The sequence below is a fragment of the Tamandua tetradactyla genome, chromosome 17 (genome assembly GCF_023851605.1).
Source record: "Tamandua tetradactyla isolate mTamTet1 chromosome 17, mTamTet1.pri, whole genome shotgun sequence".
Lineage (NCBI taxonomy): Eukaryota > Metazoa > Chordata > Mammalia > Pilosa > Myrmecophagidae > Tamandua > Tamandua tetradactyla.
Window position 1 is genome coordinate 60,812,490 of NC_135343.1, and position 23,938 is coordinate 60,836,427.

Sequence of the window (23,938 nt, forward strand, 5' to 3'; positions counted from 1 at the left end):
AGTTCTATTCATGAATTATATACTTATAACATTATGAGTCCATTAATTTATCATTACATTTTATACATTTGCCTTTTAGATCCTACAGAAAGTATAGAAAGTAAAAAGTGGCATTTATATTTATTCATGTAGTTACCTTTACTGGAGATCTTTATTTCTTCACATAGCTTCAACCTACTGTCCAGTGCCCTTTCCTTTCAAACGAAGAACTCTACAGCTTATAATTCATAAACTCTATAAGAGATCTACAATAGATGCTAAAGTTTACCTAGTGATGACAAGCTCCATCAGCTTTTGTTTATTTTGGCATGTCTTTAAAAATGTCCCTCATTTTTATTTTTATTTTTTAAGTTTTTTTAACTTTTTTTATTTTATTTACATGGGTAGGCACCGGGAATCGAACCCGGGTCCTCTGGCATGGCAGGCAAGCATTCTTGCCTGCTGAGCCACCGTGGCCTGCCCTGTCCCTCATTTTTAAAGACAGTTTCATGGAACACAGAATTCTTGGTTGGCAGTTTTTGCTTTCAGCACTTTACGTCTTCCCAGTATCTTCTCACCTCCACGGCTTCCAATGAGAAACTGGCACTTAATCTTACTGAAGCTCTCTTGTATGTGACATGTTGTTTCTCTCTTTTGGCTTTTATAATTCTGTACCTTTGGCATTCAACAGTTTGTTGAATAGCATGGGTCCATTTGGAGTTCACTGAGCATCTTCATACGTATATTCCTATCTTTCATTAAATTTGGGGAAATTTCAACCATTATTTCTTTGACAGTGTTCTCTGCTCATTTCTCTGTATCTTCTCCTTCTGGGCTCCCATAAAGTGTGTATTGGTATGGTTAATGTTGTCCCGAAGTGCTAAGGCTCTGTTCACTTTTTTTTTCTTTTGTTTACTTTTATTCATTCTTTCTTCCTTCTGCTCCTCAGAGTAGATGCTCACAATTGAAGTTCACTGATTTTTCTGCCAGCTGTAATCTGCTGTTGCACCCTTTCTGTTACTGTGGTCTTCAGGTCTGCTTTCCTTTTCATAATGTCCATGTCTCTACTGATTCTCTTTCTGTGTTCATCCATCATTCTCCTGATGTCTATCCATGTTTCCTTTAGCTCTCTGAGTACATTTAAGACCATTTTTTATAAATCTTTCTCTGGTATGTCCCAGGTCTGATCCTCCTCAGTGATGGTTTCTAATGCTTTAATCTTCTTTGTATGGATAACAGTTTCCCATTTTTTTGGCTGTTCTTAGTCTTTTGTTGCAGTGTGGACATTATGATATTTTAAAGTGTTACCTCTGGAATTTAGACTACAGCATCAGTTTTTAAAGCTTGTAATTCAGCTAGTGTGATGGCAGGACTTTTCTTGAATGCCAAGAACTACCAAAAAAAAGTGAAAAAGAAAATCCTTTCCCCAGTGTTTGCAGATTGGCCTATGCTGGTGCTCTCCTTCAGAGTTTAGCAGTCCTAATAATGAGTTTAGAGATCAGCCAAAGACAAAAGTATAGAGTCCTCCCCATTCTTTTCTACGTACACATGTGAGCATACCCTAGGAATTCACCAGGAGCGCTATGAACTACGGCATAGGCACAGGGAAAGGTCTGTGATAGTGAGCTTGCAATGCATTTCCTGGTTCAGTCCTTCAGACTAACCCCAGACAGACTGGCACACATATACGTGCACCCTAGTATATGCACAAAGGTTACTCTGCTTCCTCTGGAACCAGGACCAGAGATCTGCAAAAGTGCCATGAGGTTATCTTACTGTTTTTAATTGGTCTTTTTCTTAATTCTGCTCTCACCCTGTTACTGCAATCTTTTGTTCACCAGAGCTTTGAGAAAAATGTTTGTGCAAGTTCTTGGTGATTGTTCAAAGCTTCTGTGAGGGATAGAGCTCTGGAATATCTCATTCCATCCTCCTGATCTGGGCAGGACCTGTCCCATTTCCTTATCATGTAGTTTTATCTTCAGAAAAATATGACCAGACCTGCTTCTTTTGAGTTTCTATTATCTACAAAATAAATTTCTCACCATGTAAAGAAAAGGAAGAGATAAATTCAACTTCAGACACCTAAATATTCTATGGCTAAACCAGGTAACATCTATTCACCATCTTCATCAGCCTCTTCATGTGTAAAAACTCTAAGTCATATCTACTCAAGCAGATCTCCATCAAGCTACAAAAATCTTTTAAATTTACCTTAATACCAAAGCTAAACTTGAAGATCATCTTCAAAGTTCCTTCATCTTCTGGTTATTAACTTTCTAAAATTAACTTCCCTTAGCCAACTTCCAAAATCTCCTAATTCTAAAATTATATATAGTCTGCTCATGGATCTCCTTCTCAGATATTTACCCTGGTAGCCTTGAAAAGACTGTCTAGTATTTGCTAAATAAAAATATCTGAAAAATTTACTTAGTCATTATCAAAGTGTCAACATAACCTCTAACTATTTTTAAATAGTAAATTATCTGGTCATATATTATACTATTTAAGTCAACTTAATTCTGGCTAGATAATGTTCTCCAGAAGTACAAAGAGACAAGGCCCTAGATTTCGCTGGGCTTTAGCTATTCTAAGCATAGCTTTGGGAGAGTCAGTTTAACCACTCTGGGCTCAGTCTCCTAATTCTTAAAATGAAGACATTAAATAAGCTTATTCCTAAAGGCCCTTTCAATTGTAATATTTTACAATTCTTTGGGAATCACCTATTAAAAGATTAGACTCCCAAAGTTTAACTTCTAAGTCATTTAAAAATACTTATTCAATGAAGTTGAATGTGAGAATGATAGAGGGAGAAGGGCGTGGGGCACATATGAAACCAGAAGGAAAGACAGACAATAAAGTATGATATGGTATAATTTAGGAATGCCTAGAGTGTATGTCAGTGACTAAATGAACAAATTAAAAAATGTTTTGCATGAGGGAAATAAAGGAATGTCAATATTGCAGGGTGTTGAAAACAGATGATCATATTTTAAAACTTCAACTTCTGTGTGAGACTAAAACAAGAAATGTTTATTTGGTGCAAAATTTATATTTTGACTAGTGCATTTCCTAATTTAACTTATATGGACAGTTTAATTGAACACCATTAAGTACATGTAACCATGAATAGGACATGAGATTTTGTTGGTTTGTCCAGGTTAGTGTGATGCCTCGATAAATCCCAGAGTGATTTGGACAGCGAATAAAGAAGTATTTGCAAAGTCCCCTTGGGGAAATGTGGAGAAAGGGGGAAAAATTCAACTTCTCCATTTGGAGAATTTCTGATATTCTCACAAGCAGTGGGGACAACCAAATCAACAGGCAGAGTCTTCAATCTTGGGGTTTGCCCCCGTGAAACTTATCCCTGCAAAGGACAGGCTAAGCCTACTTAAAATCAGCCTTAAGAATCACCCCTAGAGAACCTCTTTTTGTTGCTCAGACGTGGCCTCTCTCTTTCTCAGCTGACACGGCAAGTGAACTCACTGCGCCCCACCCACACATGGGACATGACTCCCAGGGGTTTAAACCTCCCTGGCAACGTGGGACAGAAAAATCCTAGGATGAGCTGGAACTCGGTATTGAGAAAACCTTCTCGACCAAAAGAGGAAACAGAGAAAGGAGACAAAATAAAGTGTCAGTGGCTAGAAGACTTCAAATAGAGTCAAGAGGTTATCCTGGTGATTATTTTTATGCATTATATAGCTATTTCCTTTTTAGTTATGGTGTGGCTAGAGGGAAGTACCTGAAATTGTAGAGCTGTGTTCCAGGAGCCATGTTTCTTGAAGATGACTGCATAATGATATAGCTTTTGCAATGTGACTGTGTGATTGTGAAAACCTTGTGTCTGATGCTCCTTTTATCTATGGTATGGACAAATGGGTAAAAAATATGGATAAGAAATAAATAGGGGAAAGAAAGGTTAAAATAAATTGAGTAGGACAGTGTCTATATTTTAGAACCACATATATTCTTTGAGACCAATGGCAGAAAGGTTTACTTGATCTGGAACTGAAATTTTCTGTAGTGCATAATCTAATTCAACCTATCTATATAGCTCATTTGAACAACTGAAACACAGAGAGCAAAGAATGAGAAAGAGGTCCTTTAATCCTGTATAGATTATTGTGATGCCTGGAAACATCCTAGAGTATATTAACCAGATAAATACTGGCACAGTACCCTGAGGGAGGGGAGAAAGACTAGAACTATTAAACCTTACCATCAGGAAATCCCCTGATACTATGTCAAACTTTAGAGGCACCCAAATCAATTGGACATACCCTCAATCATGAGGCTTACTCTTGTGAAGCTTATGTAGGTAGCACAGAAGCTTAGACTACCTATAGGCATGACTAAGAGCTACTTCTGGAGGACCTCTGTTTTGCTCAAATGTGGTTTCACTCTCTCTAAGCCCAACTCTGCAAGTGAATCATTGCCCTCCCCCTATGACATCCAGGGGTGAAAGTCTCCCCGGTGACACTGGAGAGGACTCCTAGGAATGAATCCAGACCTGGCACTGTGGGATCAACAATTATATCCTGATCAAATGGGGGAAAAGAAGTATAACTAAGAAAGTATCATGTGCAGAGGGAGTTCAAATAGAGTTGAGAGGCTACTCTGGAGGTTACTTTTACTCACGCTTCAGGTAGACCTTGCTACCTATCATAACCTCCCAACCCCCAACCAGGACTGTTCCAACCAATCCTAAAGAACACCTAGGGCAATATATATGATTCCACAAGGATTCCAGGCACTAGAGTAACTTGACAAAAACCTACAACCTCCAGATGGGTCCCTGGTCCAGATAAGTCCTAAAATCTAACCCAGCCTCTCCAGAACATCAGACAGCTCCATCTCCCTACCCCATATTACTGACAGACCCTTCCAGTATCAAAAATTTAGAATTGCCATAGCCCAAACAACCCCAATAAGAGGTATGGAAAGAGCAAAGGTAATGGTGGAATTATACATAGAAGATAGGACTTAACAAATGAATATGAATGCTGAATCATTAAATTGATATCCAGTATTTTAGAACAGCTAGAAGTAAAAACGTGAAATTAAACTCATGTCAAAGTCTGAAATATGTTCTACAACTAATTGTGGCGCTGTGCTTGGAAATTTATAGCTTTTTTGTATATATGTTATTGTTCACAAGAAAAGGAGGGAAAAGAGGTCGATTGTGATGATAAAATAGTATAACCCCTCTAGCCTAGCACCTAGAAGGAAAAATATGAGAGGATCATATGGTAGCCCATGACAAACTCTGGGATCTATCCTGTAAGCACTTTTTGAAGAATACTTTGAAAACTATTGCTTTTTTATTTCTTTGCTTTATATATATGCTATACTAAACAATAAAAAAAAGTTAAAAAAAAATAGAGTAGATTGAAATACTAATGGTCAATGTAGTGTACAATGACGTAGAGGTAAGGGATGTGGCATGTATGAGTTTTTTCTTTTTTCTTTCTTTTGTCAGAGAGATGCAAATGTTTCAAAAAATGATCATGGTGATGAATACACAACTATGTGATAATATTATGAGCCACTGATTGTAATCATATCAAGAAGGTCTGTATGTCAAGAATGTCTGTATGTTAGTTTGTTGTTTACAATGAAAATATTTTTAAAGCAAAATAAAATACAAGTACTTATTCAAGGATCACTTTTACCAAGCATCTTCCTCCCTCATTCATACTTTCCTTACTTGAAATGTGTTTAGAGTTGATACTTGGTAACATACTAAAGAAATTTAGACAGCAAACCTATGCATAAATTTTTATTGTGTGCAATGTCGGTCTAGCAGCTCAAGTGAAAAACACATTCATTTCTCTCATCTGTTACCCAATCTATGAACCAGAAAATCTGGTCTATTTCCAAAGTATTTATTAATATTTATTAAATATTTATTAAGTCTTTCCATGCCATCACTACCAGCATCTCTCTCCCAAAATACTATGTGTCCTAACTTGCCTAACTTCCTTCCATTCTTGCCTGTAACTTCTGCCTCCTACCTAAAATTTATTCTATCGAAGTGTAATTTTTACAAAATATCAATCATATCAAATTATGACACTCTTTCTGCCTATAAAAATCCTATGTGGTTCGTTCCCAGTGCCTGCCCATGCAAAAAAAAAAAAAAAAACCTATGTGGTCTGGGTCTCCTCTGACTCCATCCACTCATTTCAGTCCCTCCTTCTTCTTGCTTAGCATGCAGCAATTATACTGGGTTCCTTTCTGGTCGTCAAACATTCCAAGCCCTTTATTGCCTGGGCCTAAGTACTTGCTATTCCCTGTGCCTGGGTAGCTGGTAGGTTCCATTTCTTCACCTTCAAGTCTGCTCTATTTCCAAAGTAGTTCTCATATTCCTGTGTTTATATTTTTCATTGCAAAATCAAACTGTGAAAATATCTTTATCTAATTACTTCTTTATTATCAGTCTCCCCACAATGGAACATACCACTCCTTATGAGCAGAAATTCTACTCTTGTGGCCACTGTTGGATCTCACACAACAGATGCTCAGTAAATTAGACTGGTAGAATGAAAGGATGCTGGTGGCATCCAGCAGTCTGAAATAGCTAGATCTGAAGAGCCAGGTGGTAAAGCTAGTCACTGCATATGCAGTGCCTAGGACATACTAGATTTTCAATAATTATTTGTTCGAAGTAAGGATAGGGAGGAGGAAAGAAGGAAGAAGGCTGTTTTAGCATGGTTTTCACCACACCGAAGAAAGACTGGAAAGAGGCAACAACAGCACAGTGGGTAAGAGTAATGTATTTTGGTATTAGACCTTGGTTTCAATCCAGTCCCTGACTCATACAAACACATATTTAACCCCTCTAAGCTCAGTTTCTTCATCTGTAAAATGAGAACAAGGAGGCATTCATAACAGAGTTGTGCTTTACCATAGCATCTGGTACAAAGTAAAATAAATTTTAGAGAAAAGCTATCTTAAAGCAGAAAAATATTGTGAAAATTTCCTCAGTTCTGTCAGCATGTGTTAGAATTAGCACTGCTCTTCCTTTAAGAAACTGAGGCATATCACTGCACAACTTTCCTAAGGTCTAGTGCAACACAGATAGGTCTCCAATTCCCACACCCATCTTCACGTGCAAACCTACACACTTGTCTCTGACTTGACAAAGGGTCAAAGTTTCTTCTTACCTGAAGAGTTTTCCCTGAAGGTCTTCTATACCAGTCATGGCAATAGTTCCTCCCTGCCAGCAGATGGAGATAATATAATTGAGTGTTTGATGGTATTCTAATAAAGATGCTGCTGGCTCACCCTCCTCAGCAGACTCTCTCCCAATTAACCAAGTAACATTGTAACTCTGAGGAGTAGTCTGCTAGGCAAAGAAGACCTTCAAGGAGTCAGATGATACTAGCACACAGGGCTTATCTTAACCAAAAGTAATCATCAAGACAGTAGAGTCTTGTCTACTTAATCCCAAACTAAGGTCTTTCAAGACCACCCTAAAAGTGAATTCTGTGCCAGTCCTACACATTTGGGAAATGTAAATACAGTGAGATGTGTGCCAAACGGGTTACTGTACACTCATGTTTTGCTCACACATATTAAACTGTTTCTTTCCCCACTTCCTCCTTTGCCTCCCAAGCTATCTTAAAATCTAGGCCAGGCCAGTGTTTCCAAATCACCCAATATTTATTGATATGGGAAAAATATTCACAATATACTGTAAGTGCATCAAGTAGGGTATAGAATATGGTTTTAGATTTTTCAAGAACAACAAAAAAATAGCCTCCATGAATACATGAGGAAGAAAAAAAGATAAAAGGGAAATATTTAAAAATGCGAAAGTCTCTGAGCTGTGTGATTTTAAGTGATGTTTATTTTGTTTACTATACTGTTCTGGAGTAACCAAAATTTCTAAGATGCAAATAAGTTTTAAATTAAAAAGAAAAAAATTCTAAAAACTAAAAACCAGGTAAAAATCTATCATCTTCATTTTCCCTTACTGTAGACTGCCACTGTTTTAAAAGAAGATGATTAGTAGGGGACTTAAGAGCTGAAATACAAATTTTCAAAACATCAAATTTAGTTTCTCATTTTGGATGCAGAAGCTAAGGCTCGAATGGGTAAAGGGGCTCATCTCAAGCCAAAATTGAGGCTTATCTTTTTTTTTTCTTTTTTTTCTTTTTGAGGCTTATTTTTAATAGCTTCTATTGCACCCAACAATCAGTTTGGTAGCACACACTGAACAGTGTCCTGTACAATATGCTGAGGAAAAGCCTTGAAGAGCTTCAGTTAGGCAGACAAGACTGCTTATATATGTCTATACTACATTTTACAAGCACCTCCTTGAAGGTTATTAAAGTTTACTTTCTCAACTATTTCTCCCATCACTGATAAACTTAAGTCTTTGATGGGGTCCCCAGCGGTCTGAAATCCGGGGTGATTTCTCCCAGTATCTATCAGGACACCATTCTTATTCCGACTCCCCCTTCCCAACACAGCATTGTGGGGCTCTCCTCTTCATCACACCTAGAACTTTTAAAACATTCTCCATGACAGGCAAAACCTAATCAACTTCTCCAGATTGGTTTTTACTCTCTCTAACTCAGATCACTAAAGATTTCTCCAGTGTCAAAGCCTGACAGGTAGTTATTCTACCCAGTTTCTCTCTAAGCTTCTGTTGACGTGGACTACTTGACAACATCCTCTTTGAGTTTACCTCTAAGATGGAATAATAATTGGTTGTTTAACATTCTCATTTTACAGTCAGTCCTTACTACATTACTCCCCAGAGGCTTACTGTACATTCCCTTCTAGAAAAGGGACCTCTATTCTTCCAAGCCTAGTCTCTTTCTATCCTGGGAGACTACAAACAATATCAGAAACGACAGTCTTAACCATGTCACTTAAGCTTCCTAAGCTAGAACTGTTGTGTTCTATGAAGTAGTCACTTCATTTGTTCTAACCACTTCATGGGGGTACCTTTCCTCAATCCTAACACCTAGTCTTTCATCAAATCCAACTGATGCCATCTCCTAGATATAAATCTCCATCCTCTTACCTTCTGCCTCATTTCAGGCCCATTTATGCTGGACAATCCCATTCACCTAACCAGTGCCCTTCTACATTCACCTCTTTCCCTCTCCATCAGGTACAAATCTCCTGAACTTAAAAGTCTTAAGCACTCTGACCCACACCCCTCTGCCCTCCCCAACCCTTTAAAAGGATAAAATTCAAACTTTCTTTCCTCCAGTGACCCTGCCTTCTCCCATGAGTCCTATGCTGTTTCTGGCCATGATGAGACACTTGCCCTTCTGTGAATGGCACAAGTTCTCTCACTCTCCAAGCATTAGCCAAGGCTGCTTCCCTGAGACACCTACATACCTCCTGTTTACAGCACTCCCATGAGGCAAAGAGGAAGCCTTTGGGGGCCTGCTCCCTTACTCGACTATGAACTCTGAAACAAAGACTCCAGATACCTACCTACCCCCAGGACTAAGTATATCCAGGACACAATGAGAGCTTAATGTTTCTGGTTTCTTGGATGAATGTACTCAAAATTGCCTTATAAACTTTAAGGCAAAAAGGAAAGTGATTTTCAGAATTTTCCCTTCATTCTTTACCTAAAAAACCTGAGCTTCTGTCTAACTGCTTAGACCTATACACTTGGTAGGGTGACAAAGGTACTGGATGCCTTGGTTTACAAAACTTTAAAGGTCATATATCAAGTTACCTGTTGCTTATATACAGGAATAAGACTCAGGAAAGCCTATAAGGACTAGATAACTAGACTCTTAAGAATTTGTGTAGCACAGTGCTTGCTTAGATTCTAGTCCCTGTCATAAGTTCAGTCTGCACTTAACCCAGAACCCTGGGATAATTACTTGACCCTGATCCGGCTCATCAACTTGCAGTTTCTCCTTGCCTTACTACCCAAGCCCAAGGTTCCATCTCAATGCTGCCAACATTGAACAAAATAGAGCTTGGTCAATTTTAAAATTCTAACCTCCTTCCTGGAGCAAAGTATAAAGCATTTTTGAAAATTATAATACAGAAAACTACCCATGTAAGACAAGTGCATTTAGATATGTAATAAATGAAAATGTTATTTGTACTATAATATGTCCTAAAGACTGAACTCACCTAAAAGAGAAATAGTCTCAATCCAGTTTTTTGATCCAAATCCTAACTATTCCAAAACAGATTTAAATATGATACTTGAACTTACAGTGCCATTCATAGGAGCTTGTATACTTTTCTGAGCAGAAATTAGTAATGAGAAACCAATAATTTCTTTTGAAAAACAAGAACATATAATTAATCATAAATAACCATAAATACTTCTTTATTATTGAGGAGAAGGGGTTCTCCAACAACAAATATACTTAAAATTGTAAGGTTCCTCCCCTCTTCTCATGCCAGGTTTTCTTCCAATTAAACACATGAAACTCAATTTACCCTCAAAAATAAATCCATATGGAGAAACTTTCAAGTCTTTTGAGACCTCTCAACACACAACAAAAAAAATCTGACATTTTTTATAGAGAGTCAAAACTTACATTAGCTCCATAGTCTTAAGTGTAGAAATAATGACCAAGATCTGAAATTAGCAAAAACAACAAGGAATACAGCAGAGAAGAGTAGAGAAGATAGCTTTATAACCAATGGAAGAGCTGGCTATCACTTTATAGAGTTTGAAGAAAGTGTTACACAAGTGACAAAAATAAATCAAGGTTACCTCAGAGCAAGATTTTGCTTGTTTGGGAATGAGGCTTCCATTATTCTCATTAGATTTCCGTTTTATAGGTCCAATTTTTGTAGAATTACCTAAAATATTTAAAAATAGGTAAGATGGCTTCACTATTTTTCCCAATGTGAGAAGGATAAGGGAGAACGAAAAAAGGAAAAGATTATACTCAAACATTATTATCTTACCACATGTCACAAGATTATCATGAACAACTTCAACATGAATCAGTGCCGGATCGACAATTTTCAGTGCTGGAATCTTAAAAATAAAACAAAAATACTGAAAACTAAAACAACAATGCTTGAGAACCTAATGAAAGCCAACTCTATTAACATAATAGGGACTTACTTCTTACACAGAATGCATTTTTAAAACAATTTGGGGTTATTTTTATTTCTGCTCTAATATTTTAACATAAAATAATAAAACTGTTTAGCTGCAAGATATCATAAATCCTCTTTATAACTATCTTTCCCTCTCAAGAAAAATTGCATTGCTTATATGCAATTATCATCTTTACCTCCTCGCAGTTGACTTGAAGAGTTTTTGATGCTGGGTTTCCATTTACAATGACTGCCGAGAACCACTGAGTAGATGGGTCCAAGCTATAAATTTTTACTTCTGAACCAACTAAATTTTTATCACCTTTAAAAAAAAAGTGTTTTTAGAGCAATTTGCATTATTTCCCAATAGTACCATCATCCAGAACAAAAAAATTAAGTAGACAAAGTAAACATTATAAGACATGGCTAATACAAGAGAAGGCATAGTTCAGCAAGGCTTAGAGAAAAACAGAAACTTTTTATTTTCAAGCTCCATTTTCCTATTGGTTTATCTTTGAGTAGCAATATATTTATTCTAGTATGTCGCATCAGACCAATTAGTATCAGACAACTCATCAAAACCTAATGCATAGCCCTGTGTAGTTTTAGTGGAACAAAATTCAGGAATCCCAACAGAATTGATAGATCTGATAAAACATTTGATTGTGAAATTTAGCAATTCAATAAAAGTAAATGAGAAGGTCACAACTGCCAAATTAATCCCTTATCAATTTTATAAGACTGAAATTCCAAATATATCAAATTCCATGTCAAAAATATAGCTGCACTTAAGTATCTACTTTCCTTTTATAATTTCACATAATGCCCAAACTTTCCAAACTATACAGGCTTCAAAATATATTAACAAAGTCCTTCAGTCATTTAGTTTTATGCGAAAGCAGCTAAGAGATTTTCTTAAAATTTGAAATTTCAAGCAAAGAATGAATGAGAAAGACTTCCTATAAAATAATCATTGGTGAATAATTCACAAACCTTGTAAGAGATGGCTTTCATCCAAATGTTTCATAACAAAAGCTTGAAATTCCTTACTGACATTCTGATTATCCGTAAAGGAAAGTCGAAGGTTGTTTAAATCCTAAAAAATAAAAGATCATTAAATTTTTAAGTAAAGTTAATAGCCATGGATTGGTATCAAAACACCTTCTCAAAACACAAAGCTCCCAAAAGCTTAAGGATTATCACCTACTAAATTTCAGATAAGTCTCAGTAAATATTTTGATCAATAATGGAAGAGTCAATGTCAACTATCCATTTAAAGGCAGCAAACCATTGCAACCCTAATGAATTGGATGGGTCAAAAAGTAGGAACCATCAAATGATCAGTTTCAGGGCACACTGAAATTAAGCCACTCTAAGCAATTCAACAGGAGAAATACTAGAGTGGCTCAAAGCATAAGTTTAAACATGACATAACCATGGCTATGGGAAACATACTAAGCAAACAAATTGGTTAATCCAAGTCTAAAACACTATTCCAAACACTGGGGAGGAGGAAATCACAGCTCCAAATCCAAAGGGTAGAAGAAACACAGGTAAAACATGCAAAAGACAAAGCCATGATGACAATCCATTGAAATCCTTACTTTTACCAAACAAATCAGTTCATTCAAAGTCATTTAACTTAGATAGTATTCTAAATGCATTCTTCTTTACAAAGGAGGGGAGTGGGGGAAACCCAGCAGAAAATCTAAAAAATAGCCTAAGGCTTCAGCAAGTTTTGGTACACTCAGTTCTTGGCAAGGGCTTCATTCTTGGCAGTAGTCCATAGTTTTCTGGCTTTGTGTGCACACCCAGTTATGATAAATGTATGCAGAACTGTCAATAGGAATAACCTGCCAAAACCAAATTTTAGCAGGGCAAAAACAAAAAAAAACAGCAGCCCTTCCAATGCTTTTCTGCCACTGTGAAATAGATATGAAGCAATCAAGAATGCTGTATCCATTTCCCCCAATCTAGTCTTCAATGGGACTATGCCTAACATTAATCACCAGAATGCAATATGTGGGTTGTTTTGTTTTGTTTCTTGGGTGTTTATTGCTACCAAAATTTCAAAATATTTAAGTGTGTTCTCCAATTCCTACTGTAAGATGAAACAGCACATTATGGAGAAAGCCATTATGGGCTCCTAAATAAAGTAGAATAATTCTAGTCTGTCTGAGAAGTTTTAGGGTTCATTAAAAATACCAGATAGTTGATCTGAATGCTGTTTTTTTTTTCCTTACCCACAGATAACTGAGCCAAATTCAACCAAAAGGCAAATCTTAAGTTTCAAGCCCAACTTTTAAATATACCATACAATATTGAGACATTCTGTGCATTACTTAGAGCAAGCATTCTACTGGGTATAATCACATCCCCCAAACCAGAATGTCATGCAGTTATTAGCCATATCTAAAGAAGCCCCTGAAGCACTGAACTTTGATCACTACTACTATCATCAGTAAAAGTTAAGGGCATACATCACACTCCCCCTCAGTATTATTATATTAATAACAACATAGGTTTTATCACACTGATATTACCAGATGTACCTGTTTGAAAACTGTAACAGTACCCCAGAAAAGCCACGTTTTAATCCTGATCCAATTTTATGGGGGCAGCCATTTCTTTTAGTCCTGATTCAATATTATAGCGTGGAAACTTTTAATTATCACCACAGAGGTGTGGTGTACCCAGTTGTGGGTGTGGCCTTTTGAATAGATAGAGATGTGACGCCACCCATTCAGGGTGGGTCTTGATTAGTTTACTGGAGTCTTTTACCAGGGGAAACCATTCAGGGTGGGTCTTGATTAGTTTACTGGAGTCTTTTACAAGGGAAAACATTTCAGAGAGGTTTCAGAGCTGCTGCAGATGTTCTGGAGAAGTTGTTTCAGAGCTGACAGTTAAAACAAGACCCAGATGTTTGGAGATGCAAAGCCCATCGCCATGTGCCTTCCTATTAGATGCTAAGCAAGCCAGAACTCAGAGTTGTGTCCTGGAGAAGCTAAGTGAAGGCCCACAGATGCCAAGTGAGGAACCCCCACAAGAAACAAAAGCTGAAAGCAATGGAGCTCAGCAACAAGGGACCAGCAAATGCCAGCTATGTGTCTTCCCAGCTGACAGAGGTGTTCCAGGTGGTATCGATCTTTCTTAAATGCTGGTAACCTTTTTTTGGTATCTTAGTTTGACATTTTCTCAGCATTAGAACTGTAAACTTGTAACTTATTAAATTCCCTTTTTAAAAGACATTCCATTTCTCATATATCACTCTCTCACTGCATGCTAATATACTCTGGTATATTAGCAAACTAATATACCAGAGTATCAGCAATTCTGATTTCGGAAAACATTTTCTAAGAACATATAAAAATTTACTCTTCTAGATTTTTCTCTTTCAATCTCAGGAAACAAAACCAAAGAGTTCTACTCTAAGTGAAAAGTGTGGACATGTGAAAGGTAAATACAAAAGACAATTAAGGGAAGTAAAAGCAGTTCTATTACTTAGTAAAGAAAGATATCCACATCCACCTGCATGTTTCCAGGTCCTCACAAGCGTCATTATCCCTTTTAAGGCAGGAAAACCATCAGGATTGCCCACCTGACATGAGAGTTAACTTGTGTCTCAAACTAATTTAAGTAAAAGTATCCTCTTCTTTTTCATTTACTTAAACATAAAATAAGGCTGAGGTTGTGAAACCTATTTTTTCTCTCACTTCCAGGATATAGAAGTAAAAGTGAGACTGGAGTAGAAGACAGGCCCAGCACTGGCAATGACAAGTAACCTGAACTACCTCTAAAGAGAAAGGTTTAATTAAACAGGTTAGGTCAGTCTCTGAAATTGCAAAACAGAAGCAGGCAGAAGGGATTATATCTTCATATAGATGATATCTAAAGGATATTGTAAGACCAAAATTCATTCTTCTTTACAAAGGAGGGGAGAATAGTGATTCGTGGAGATAAATTGTTCTAAGTATTTTTCCCCTCACTATCATTTTCATAACAGGAAACCAAAAAAAATCACATATGAGGAAGACCCAGGAGCTTAAAGGTTGTGAAAAAGATAGGGGTTTTAGTAAGCTAATTGTAAAGCATACATATGCATATGACTGTCAACCTTTTAAAAATTATTTTCATACCACCTGGGTGATTCCCATATATACACGCTACCCTGTCAACTGTAGTACCTTTGTTCTTCCAAATGCAAAAGTATAGTACCAACCAAACAGCTAACATTTAGGGACAATCTCTAACAACTAACTGCTGATGGAATGGGTCCTTCCCTGTTAGGTGTTCTGAATTAGAGCAATCAACATCAATATTATAATTCTTATGTTAAAGGAGTTTGTATTTCTGCTTTTATGGTTTAATATTCTCTGTTTTACCTGTACAGGCTTCAAAAGGTCTTTAGAAAGAAACACTCTTTGTTGATCTCCTAGAAATCGAACAGAAGTTACGGATCCCAAACCAGCTTTGTCCAATAGAGACTTGTACACCTACAACAAAAAAGAAGAAAATGTTATTGGTATTTTAGCTGATGTCAGCACAATTCTGAAATAGAGACAGGCAATGGTAATTTACCACACATACTGAAAAAGATAAAGCTATTAATTGCTTTATTTAATAAAAGTATCTCAGTAAAACTACTTCTGTAACCACAAAAACATTAAACCATTTTTATCCAAGCCCAGTAATTTAAATAGGGACAAAATTATAATATTTATTGACATTTTCAACTGACAAACTGCTATTGACATTTACCTATTTGAAAATAACTCTTTAAAATTTCTACTAGGGAAAAAAATCGTGAATTCACTTTTCAAAATCAAAGGATTTATTTACAAAAAGGAATGTGAAATCCAAATTTTTCAAAGGATTTGTCCAAAGTTATATAATAAGTCAGATTAAGAGTTGAAAGTATAGTACTGTACAAATAATAATGTGGTACATGGCTGTTAGGTATTTAAGCAATTACACATGTGGGAGAAGTGATAAATAAATAAGAAAAAGTATCATATTAAAATTTAAGTGCTTACTTGCCATTATACCATTTTTACCTAGCCTGGGTAGTGGGGCAAAGTTTTCTGTAAAAGGCTAGATGGTAACCATTTCAGGCTTTGTAGGCTATACAGTTTTCTGTCAAAACTACTGAACTCTGCTATTGTAGTGCAACTTCTGTAGACAATAAACAAACACATGGGCCCAGATGTGATTCAAAAACCTTTATTTACGAATCAGGTGGCCATGAGCCATAGTTTGCCAACCCATTAACCTGAACTAGACTAAATCTTTAAAAGACTATGCACTAATGTGGTCTCTCTCTCTCTAAGCCAAGTCAGCAGGTGAACTCACTGCCCTCCCCCCTACATGGAACATGACTCAAAGAGGTATAAATCTCCCTGGCAACATGGGATATGACTCCCAGGGATGAGTCAGGACCTGGCATAATGGAATTGAGAAAACCTTCTTGACCAAAAGGCAAAAGAGAGAAATGAGACAAAATAAAATTTTAGTACCTGAGAGATTTCAAACAGAGTTGAAAGGTTATCCTGGAAGTTATTCTCATGCATTATATAGATATCCCATTTTAGTATATGGTGTATTGAAGGAGTTAGAAGGAAGTACCTGAAACTGTTGAACTGTATTCCAGTAGCCCTGATTCTTGAAGAAGACTGTAACTATACAGCTTTTACCTTGTGACCATATGATTGTGAAAACCTGTGTCTGATGCCCCTTTTATCCAGGGTATGGACAGATGAGTTATTAAAATAAAAACAAAAAATAAGTAAATAATGGTGGGAGGGGGAAGAAGGGGTATAAAAAAAAACTGGGTAGACTGCAATATTAGTGGTCAATGAGAGAGGGGGTAAGGAGTATGGGATGTATAGGTTCTTTTCTGTTGTCTTTTCATTTGTTTTTCTGGAGTGATGCAAATGTTCTAAAAATGATCATGGTGATGAATACACAACTATATGATTGAAAAAAATTGATAATGGGGATGTGTGCACAACTATGTGATGATACTATGAGCCAGTGATTGTATATTTTGGATGGTTTGTGTGATGTGTGAATATACTTCAATAAAACTGAAAGGAAAAAAAAAAAGACTGCACTAGCCTAACTTTCATTCTGAAATGTAAGAACTGTAAAATAAAATTACAATTATCATTTAAAGAGTGGGGAAAAATTGGTTAATTCTAACTCAAGAATCACCATTTAACAAAAACAAATGGTTTGGCCTTTAGTCCTCCCCCAGGAAGCTTCAATATTTAACACCTCTCTGAGTAAGTTGCCAGTTCTTATTTCTCAAACTCAAGAGGCTGGATAATGAACTCAATAGTTTTAATTTCCCCTATGATGTCCCATTTCTATGACTAAAAACACTATCATCCCTATCCCACAAGCCAACTAAAACACTAAGAATTATCTTTGACTCTATCCTCTAACTGATCTATCTCCCCAAATCTAAACTTATCAAGTTAATCCATTCACTTCAACGCATATTCAAGTGCATCCTATTTGTCAAGCACTGCACCGGAGGTGAAGATTGTAATTTGTGTCCTCAAATTCATTCTAATAAGGGAGATAAACATAAAATCACATATTATGTAAAGGGCAACAACAAGATATACACTAAGTATCACAAGTATGCAGAGAAGGGCACCCATTTCTGGGGAGGATGGTGAGGTAAGAAATTCTCAACCACAGAAAAAAAAATGAAGAGGAAGGGTATTAGAGGTTACTAAAAGTATCTCAAAATACTAAAAGTATTTCTGGAATCACAAAAACATTAAACTATTTTTATCCAAACCCAGTAATTTAAATAAGAATTGTAAAATTTATCCATATTTAGCTATTTGAAAATAATTCTATCTTCATTATAGGGCTAAGGCACAAATAGAGCTGAAGAAATGCATAGTGCTTGCTGGACTCTAAGCATCTGTTATAACTAAAGCTTAAAACCATAAAGTGGTTGGTCAGAGATGAGGCTGGAAAAATAGGCAGTGCCAAATGATGGAGGGAATCAATTTCCCAAATTAAGTACTTTAGCACTGTATTATGCAAGCTACAGGATGCCCTCTAATGAATGGTCCTAAGTAATATCATTCTGGAAGGTATACCATGGCCAAGACCAGAGGAATGTAAGTAGAGTTATTTTAAGACTCTTGGAGAGCAAGAGGCAAGAGTTGGAACCTGTATAAGCCATTGGATGGACTAATGAAGTAGTATAGAAGATCCAGAAATATTTAGGAAGTAGCGTTGTGAGGGACAGACTAAGATAGTGACCAACAGGAAAACTGTCATCACCAACCAAGAACACAGGGTTAGGCAGAGATGCAAGTTATTTTGGGGGACAGAAGAGATAAAGCCAATTTTAAGAGTACTGAGTTTGAAATGCCAGGAGACATCCTGGGGAAGTTGGATATGAAAATCTAAGTAGAGGGCAGACAGCAGAATATATACATATATATGCAGATATATACATCTGGAACTCATTAGCATATAGAACTGGGTCCACATATCCATGGTTTCCAAAGAATGTATGCAAAAAAAACTGTGTTTATGTCCACTTTTCTTAGGAGACAGGGTCTGTGTTTTAAGCAAATCCCTACCGGCTGAAAAAAAACACAAATGGCAAAATACAACTTTAACCACAATGCTACATCACTCAAAAACAAAAAGCAGCTCTCCTCACCTATGGGTAAAATCTTAACTTTACTAGCACAAGCCTGCAAAGACCCTTCATCAACTGTGCAGCCTCCTGGCCTTTCCAACTCTCTATGCCTGACCCTTCCTCCTTTAAGCCACAGCTCAAGGCCCATAAAACCTGAGATAAACTCCAGACACAGTGATCACTCTACTTTAACGACATCAAACTTACAACATGGAAATGGCAAAGTCATATATTTACTCATACTATCTTTAGAGCCAATGAATTCTGTGAGGCAGAGGAAACCTTAAGAGATCATGAGACCCAGACTAGAAATTCTTACTGAACCCAGGCAGCGAGGGACAAGGTGATTCAGCTCCAGCCTACTGCTGTGAGAAGGAACAGCCACAAGGTCCCAGCGTTGCCAGATCTTACAGATTTTTCAAGAGAAATTGGAACTATAGATTTGTAGGTATACTCTCCACATCTTTAAAAGTTGGTAACTAATTTGAATTTTCTGAAAACACAATGAAGAGCAAAACCAAACAGGTCTGCATGTTTGCATGTAACTGATTTCTGACCTTGGACCTAGACATTCTCCACATTTCCTCCAGGACCTAGACATTCTCCACATTTCCTCCACCCCCACCTAACAAGTGAAGAAAGTGGTGCCAGAGTCAAGAGACTGGCCCAGAGTGACAGAGCTCCTAACCAGGTTGTGTAGGAGACTCCAGATACTCTTCTGACTCGTCCACATTATCACAGGCCTGAACTTTTATTTCCCAGAGGGCTGGACGTAGACATGATAAATATATTTCCTTGTTTTCCTCATAATGAATGAAATGCCCTCTTCTCATGAGTTTAATTAAGTCTGAAGGGACATTTTACTCACTATTGCGGGCCACTGAACAATTCGCTCAGAAATTTCAGAAGACTTTCGTTCAGCCAAAACCAAGTTATGCTCTACTAAAAATGCTCTCCTTAAAAGGCTGTAGACTTCTATCCATCTTCTTTTCCTCCAAGATTCTCCATCAAATTCCACACACACCTAGAGAGAAAAGTAGAATTGAAAAAAGTTAGTTGATTAACAAAAATAAACATTAAAAATATCCAAGTTGGATTATACTCTTATAGTTTATTATTCTTCTGAACCTTTTATCTGAATGAACTATTCCCCTTCCAGCTTTCTTATTTCCCTTTGTAACTCACAATAAATATAATCTGATATGTAAAGCTTTAGCTCTCAAACCACTTTGAGAAGCAGAAGGGCTTTTTGGCCCAGTCTCTACCCCCAAAGTAAACTCTGAAAAGCCCACAAACTTTGAAGGTTTTTACATATATTAATTAGACATCTGAGCTTCTGGACTTGGAAGATACAATGTGAAACCTAGAAGTACTTATTACATTGCATTATATTTCTATGTTGATACTATTTTTAGGCTTAAGATGACCCCCGTTACTATAACCCATCACCAGCTTTTAAATACCTCTGATGTCCTTTAGGACTTAACAAAAGACTTCATATAGTACATCCTCTATAGCCCTTTGAGTTGAAAGAGCTGGGAAACTTAACCCAGTTTGGAGTCTGACTATTTTGCTGCTTACTAAAAACAGAAATGACTAATTGATAATTGATTCCAGTTTTCCAGAACTACCTTTAACATCTAATATGAAAGTCAAACTACCTTTGAAATATGATTTTCCAAGTAACTGTAAATTTTTTGGCTTTTCATCAGCAAAATACAATCCTAACAACTTAATATCGTAAGACATAAGAATTTTCAGTCTGAGAAGTCCAAAAGTGGGTTTCTGGCAGTGACCCAGAAGTAGGAATTATTCACATAACCTTAAAGGTCAGACAAAAGTACCAAAACATCCTAGCTTCCTTAACCCATTATGACAAAGCTACCCTTTAAGTTAACTCTAAATCTTTGGTAACATTTTAAATATTCTAACTGATATACAATAAACTCCCTCAATATGCAATGCAAAAATCACTATTTGTATTTTATTTAAAATTCCTCCACTTACTAAAGATGCCTCTTATTCCTGGGTTTCAAGAAATTAACTAATTAATTTGTCAGTCATGTTCCTTATTGTATGGATATCAATCATCTCTCCCTTTTCCGTCTTTAGTTTATTGACTAGTTAACCTTCATTCATCTGTCGGAAACCAGTTCAAAAATTCTTTCCTCAAAAGAGTTCCCTTACAAATAGCCTCCCGCAAGAGGCCCCCTTGCTAACTGCATTCAAAGCTCTGTGCTTCTCCTACTTTTACTTCCTAATACTTATCCACATTTTAAACTATTTATTTGGGGTTAAGTGATTGATATATCATTAATTCTAGCAGTTCAAAGCCTGTACCTGCTTGTGCTTACCACTGTACATTACTATTACACAGTCAGTACTCAACTATTTGAATGAACATACTTCTCTCTGAATTGGACTCTTACCTTCTGTTTCTCTTTTTCACTCAGAAGGCAGTAAATTCCCAACTAATATACCACTAGCCCTAATCCCAAAACTTCTTACTTATCTTACCAGGCAACTTCCACTGGGAGACTGCATCTTCTTGATGCAGTAAGCTTTTAACGTAACAGTTATTACTAATATTTTCTAAATCAGAATCCATGGAAATAAGTGATCACCTACTATGTGGCAAGGCTTGGAATACTCTCCTTGGATAGTGATTCCAGCTATCACTACATTCAACTGGTAATTCTCAGAGGTGTCTCAGAAACTCTGTCTTCTTCCCTTCTGTTGTCCTAGCCACAGAATACCAGGTCCTCTAACCTCTTCTAAATTGACTAATTTTTCTTCCCCAGATTCACATCAATCTCAAAGCCAATTTACCTTTAGGTGAGTTTCTCTATCCATTAGCAATACGATGTGAGGAATTAGCACGTATGAAACTTGAGACTGGCAGAGATTTTAGATTTGAATTCCATCTATGGCAATCAAAATATATGACTTTTGACAAATTTCTTGATCTAAGAGTTTCTTTTTTGGTCATGGACCACTCTGATGAACTATTAAAGCTTTGTCTGAATGATTTTACATGGACAAAGTAAAATATATAGGGTTACAAAGAAAATATTTTGATATATAGAGGCCCAGACCCAGGTTAAGAAGCCTTGGTAAAGTTTAAGCTTTCAGAATCTTCTTTTGATGATTTCAAAATCAAAGTAAAAATTGAAGTGAATTGTTAGGTGGATTAAAGATGACAATGTTTGTAAAATTTCTGGTAAGGAATGTAAACAGCTTTAAGAACTTCATGATAATTCAAATTTTAATTTATTAGGATGTCACTTCTTAAATTAGAAGTGGGAAAAAGAAGGTCTTCAATGATTCCCTAATAACTACCCAGCAAAAAAAGGGGGAAGGATTAAGATCATAAAGAGTTTCCTAAAAATTACCTGATGTCACAATTCTTATTTGATTGCTACTTAAAGCTTAAGGTAAATCCTAAACCAAAATTCAGACAGGGTCCCTTTTTAAATCCCAATCTTTGAGTGACTTCAAAATAAATTAAGCTCCTTAAAAATAATTTAAGCTTATGATGACCGGGTATTAAGTTGCACTGCTCAAACCCATATTAATTTTCATTTGAAAAAAGATGTCATTTAAAAAACATAATAAAAGCAGCAAATTGCGAACTTTCACCATCATTCTTTCAAAAATTTCTTGTCAAAACCATGCATGTTTTTCATTTGTGCCTTGTGAGTCCATATATAAGGACACCCCCCCCAAAAAAAGTGTAAAGACACACAGATTAGAATTCAGGGGAACTAAATTGACTTCACAAGCTCCTGCTTGCTGATAGATGTAACTAGTTCCCATTCCATATTGTGCTGTTTTTGCCATGCTCCCTCAGTCCACTAACAAAATATTATTTATGCGTTCCAACTCCAAAGCCCAAAAAGGTGAATTATTTTCAATTCATTACCGATAATTTTCTAATTTGCCTTTCTAATATAACATTTTGTAAATGTATACCTATTAGCCTATCAAATATCTTGAGCAGGTACTAATGAAGCTAATTTCAAAATCTTCCGCTCAGCATAAACTATCTCACCTGATTATATAAGTATGAAAACCATCAGAAAAAACAAGTAAAATGTTTAGGGACATATAGAATGGCATTTTTTTTGGTCAAAATGTTTTTAATTACGTATCAATTCTATGCTTAGCACTACAATACAGGAAACCTCTCCACAAATTAAGAAAATTAAATCCTTACGTCCTACTTATGTCTTTTTATCCTAAATAAAATGCTGATCTAAAAGTCCTAGAATCTAACATTTACTCATAAAGGGTATACAGTTTTTTATTATGCTGTGCTATGAGTTTCTCATTTTAACTTGCTTGACTGGCAGCAGAATTCACCAACATTCAAGCTGTAATTGTGTGTAAGGTTAGGCACTGGTCAAGATACCCTAGTGCCAAAATGGGATTTAATACCAGAAAATGGTATATATGGATGGCAAGTACTATTTATCTGCTTAAGACACACCTAAAGACTAAGATGGAGCAAGAAAAGTCAAGGGTGAGGTAGGTTCAAAGGAAGGGAAAAACCTAGACAGACAAGTTGGAAGGAGGGCATTTCCAGCATGCATAATTATATGAACAAAGCCTCATAGAAAACAACTGGCTTCATAGACTCCAACAGAAAGAGTAAACTAGAAATTAGAAGGTCCTTAAAACTACATAATTAAGATGAGTTGTCTTTCCAGATGAAGAGAAGACCACTGCCCATCAGTAGATAACGTCTAAGCTCTTTTTTCATGTAGAGATAATAATCCTATATTTCTTTCATTTACTCAAATATTTGAGCACACACTTATGCCAAGGGCTGTTCCAGGTGCTGGGGAAATAGCAAAATAAAGGGCTCTAACTTCACTCTACTTGAATATTAAAATTAAAGCCTAGTGTTTACCGAGTTCTGAAGACATTCTTAGGAGCAAGTTATTTAACTTTTTGAGGCTTCAATTTCTGCCGCTAAAAAATGTAGATAACCACCAAAAATATACTGTGAACTATAGTTACTACTTGCTACATAATAAGCATTTAATAATTACTATCTATAATTAGAATGCCTCCATCTTAACTTGTAACAAACTACTAGATATATTGTCTTTTTATCAAGTTACAAAGTAACTCTCAAAGTTACAAAGTCACTCTCAAAGTAAAGCAGATTTAACAAGCCTTGGCCTCATTAGTATCATCCTCAGTCAACTAAGCCAGCCAGCCTAGACAAACTTA

General features: G+C 36.4%; 1 protein-coding gene across 3 annotated transcripts in view; it reads right to left on the bottom strand.

Moving 5' to 3' along the window:
* The window catches only part of KDM3A (lysine demethylase 3A), a 63,554-nt gene that overhangs the window by 36,160 nt on the left and 3,456 nt on the right, over window positions 1–23,938 (bottom strand). For all 3 annotated transcript variants that reach the window (XM_077134841.1, XM_077134840.1, XM_077134842.1), the window contains 6 exons: window positions 19,569–19,724; window positions 15,411–15,521; window positions 12,022–12,124; window positions 11,226–11,350; window positions 10,891–10,963; window positions 10,694–10,782 (listed from right to left, as the gene is read on the bottom strand). In XM_077134841.1, the coding sequence (XP_076990956.1) occupies window positions 10,694–10,782; window positions 10,891–10,963; window positions 11,226–11,350; window positions 12,022–12,124; window positions 15,411–15,521; window positions 19,569–19,724 (657 nt within the window). The remainder of the gene's footprint in view (window positions 1–10,693; window positions 10,783–10,890; window positions 10,964–11,225; window positions 11,351–12,021; window positions 12,125–15,410; window positions 15,522–19,568; window positions 19,725–23,938) is intronic.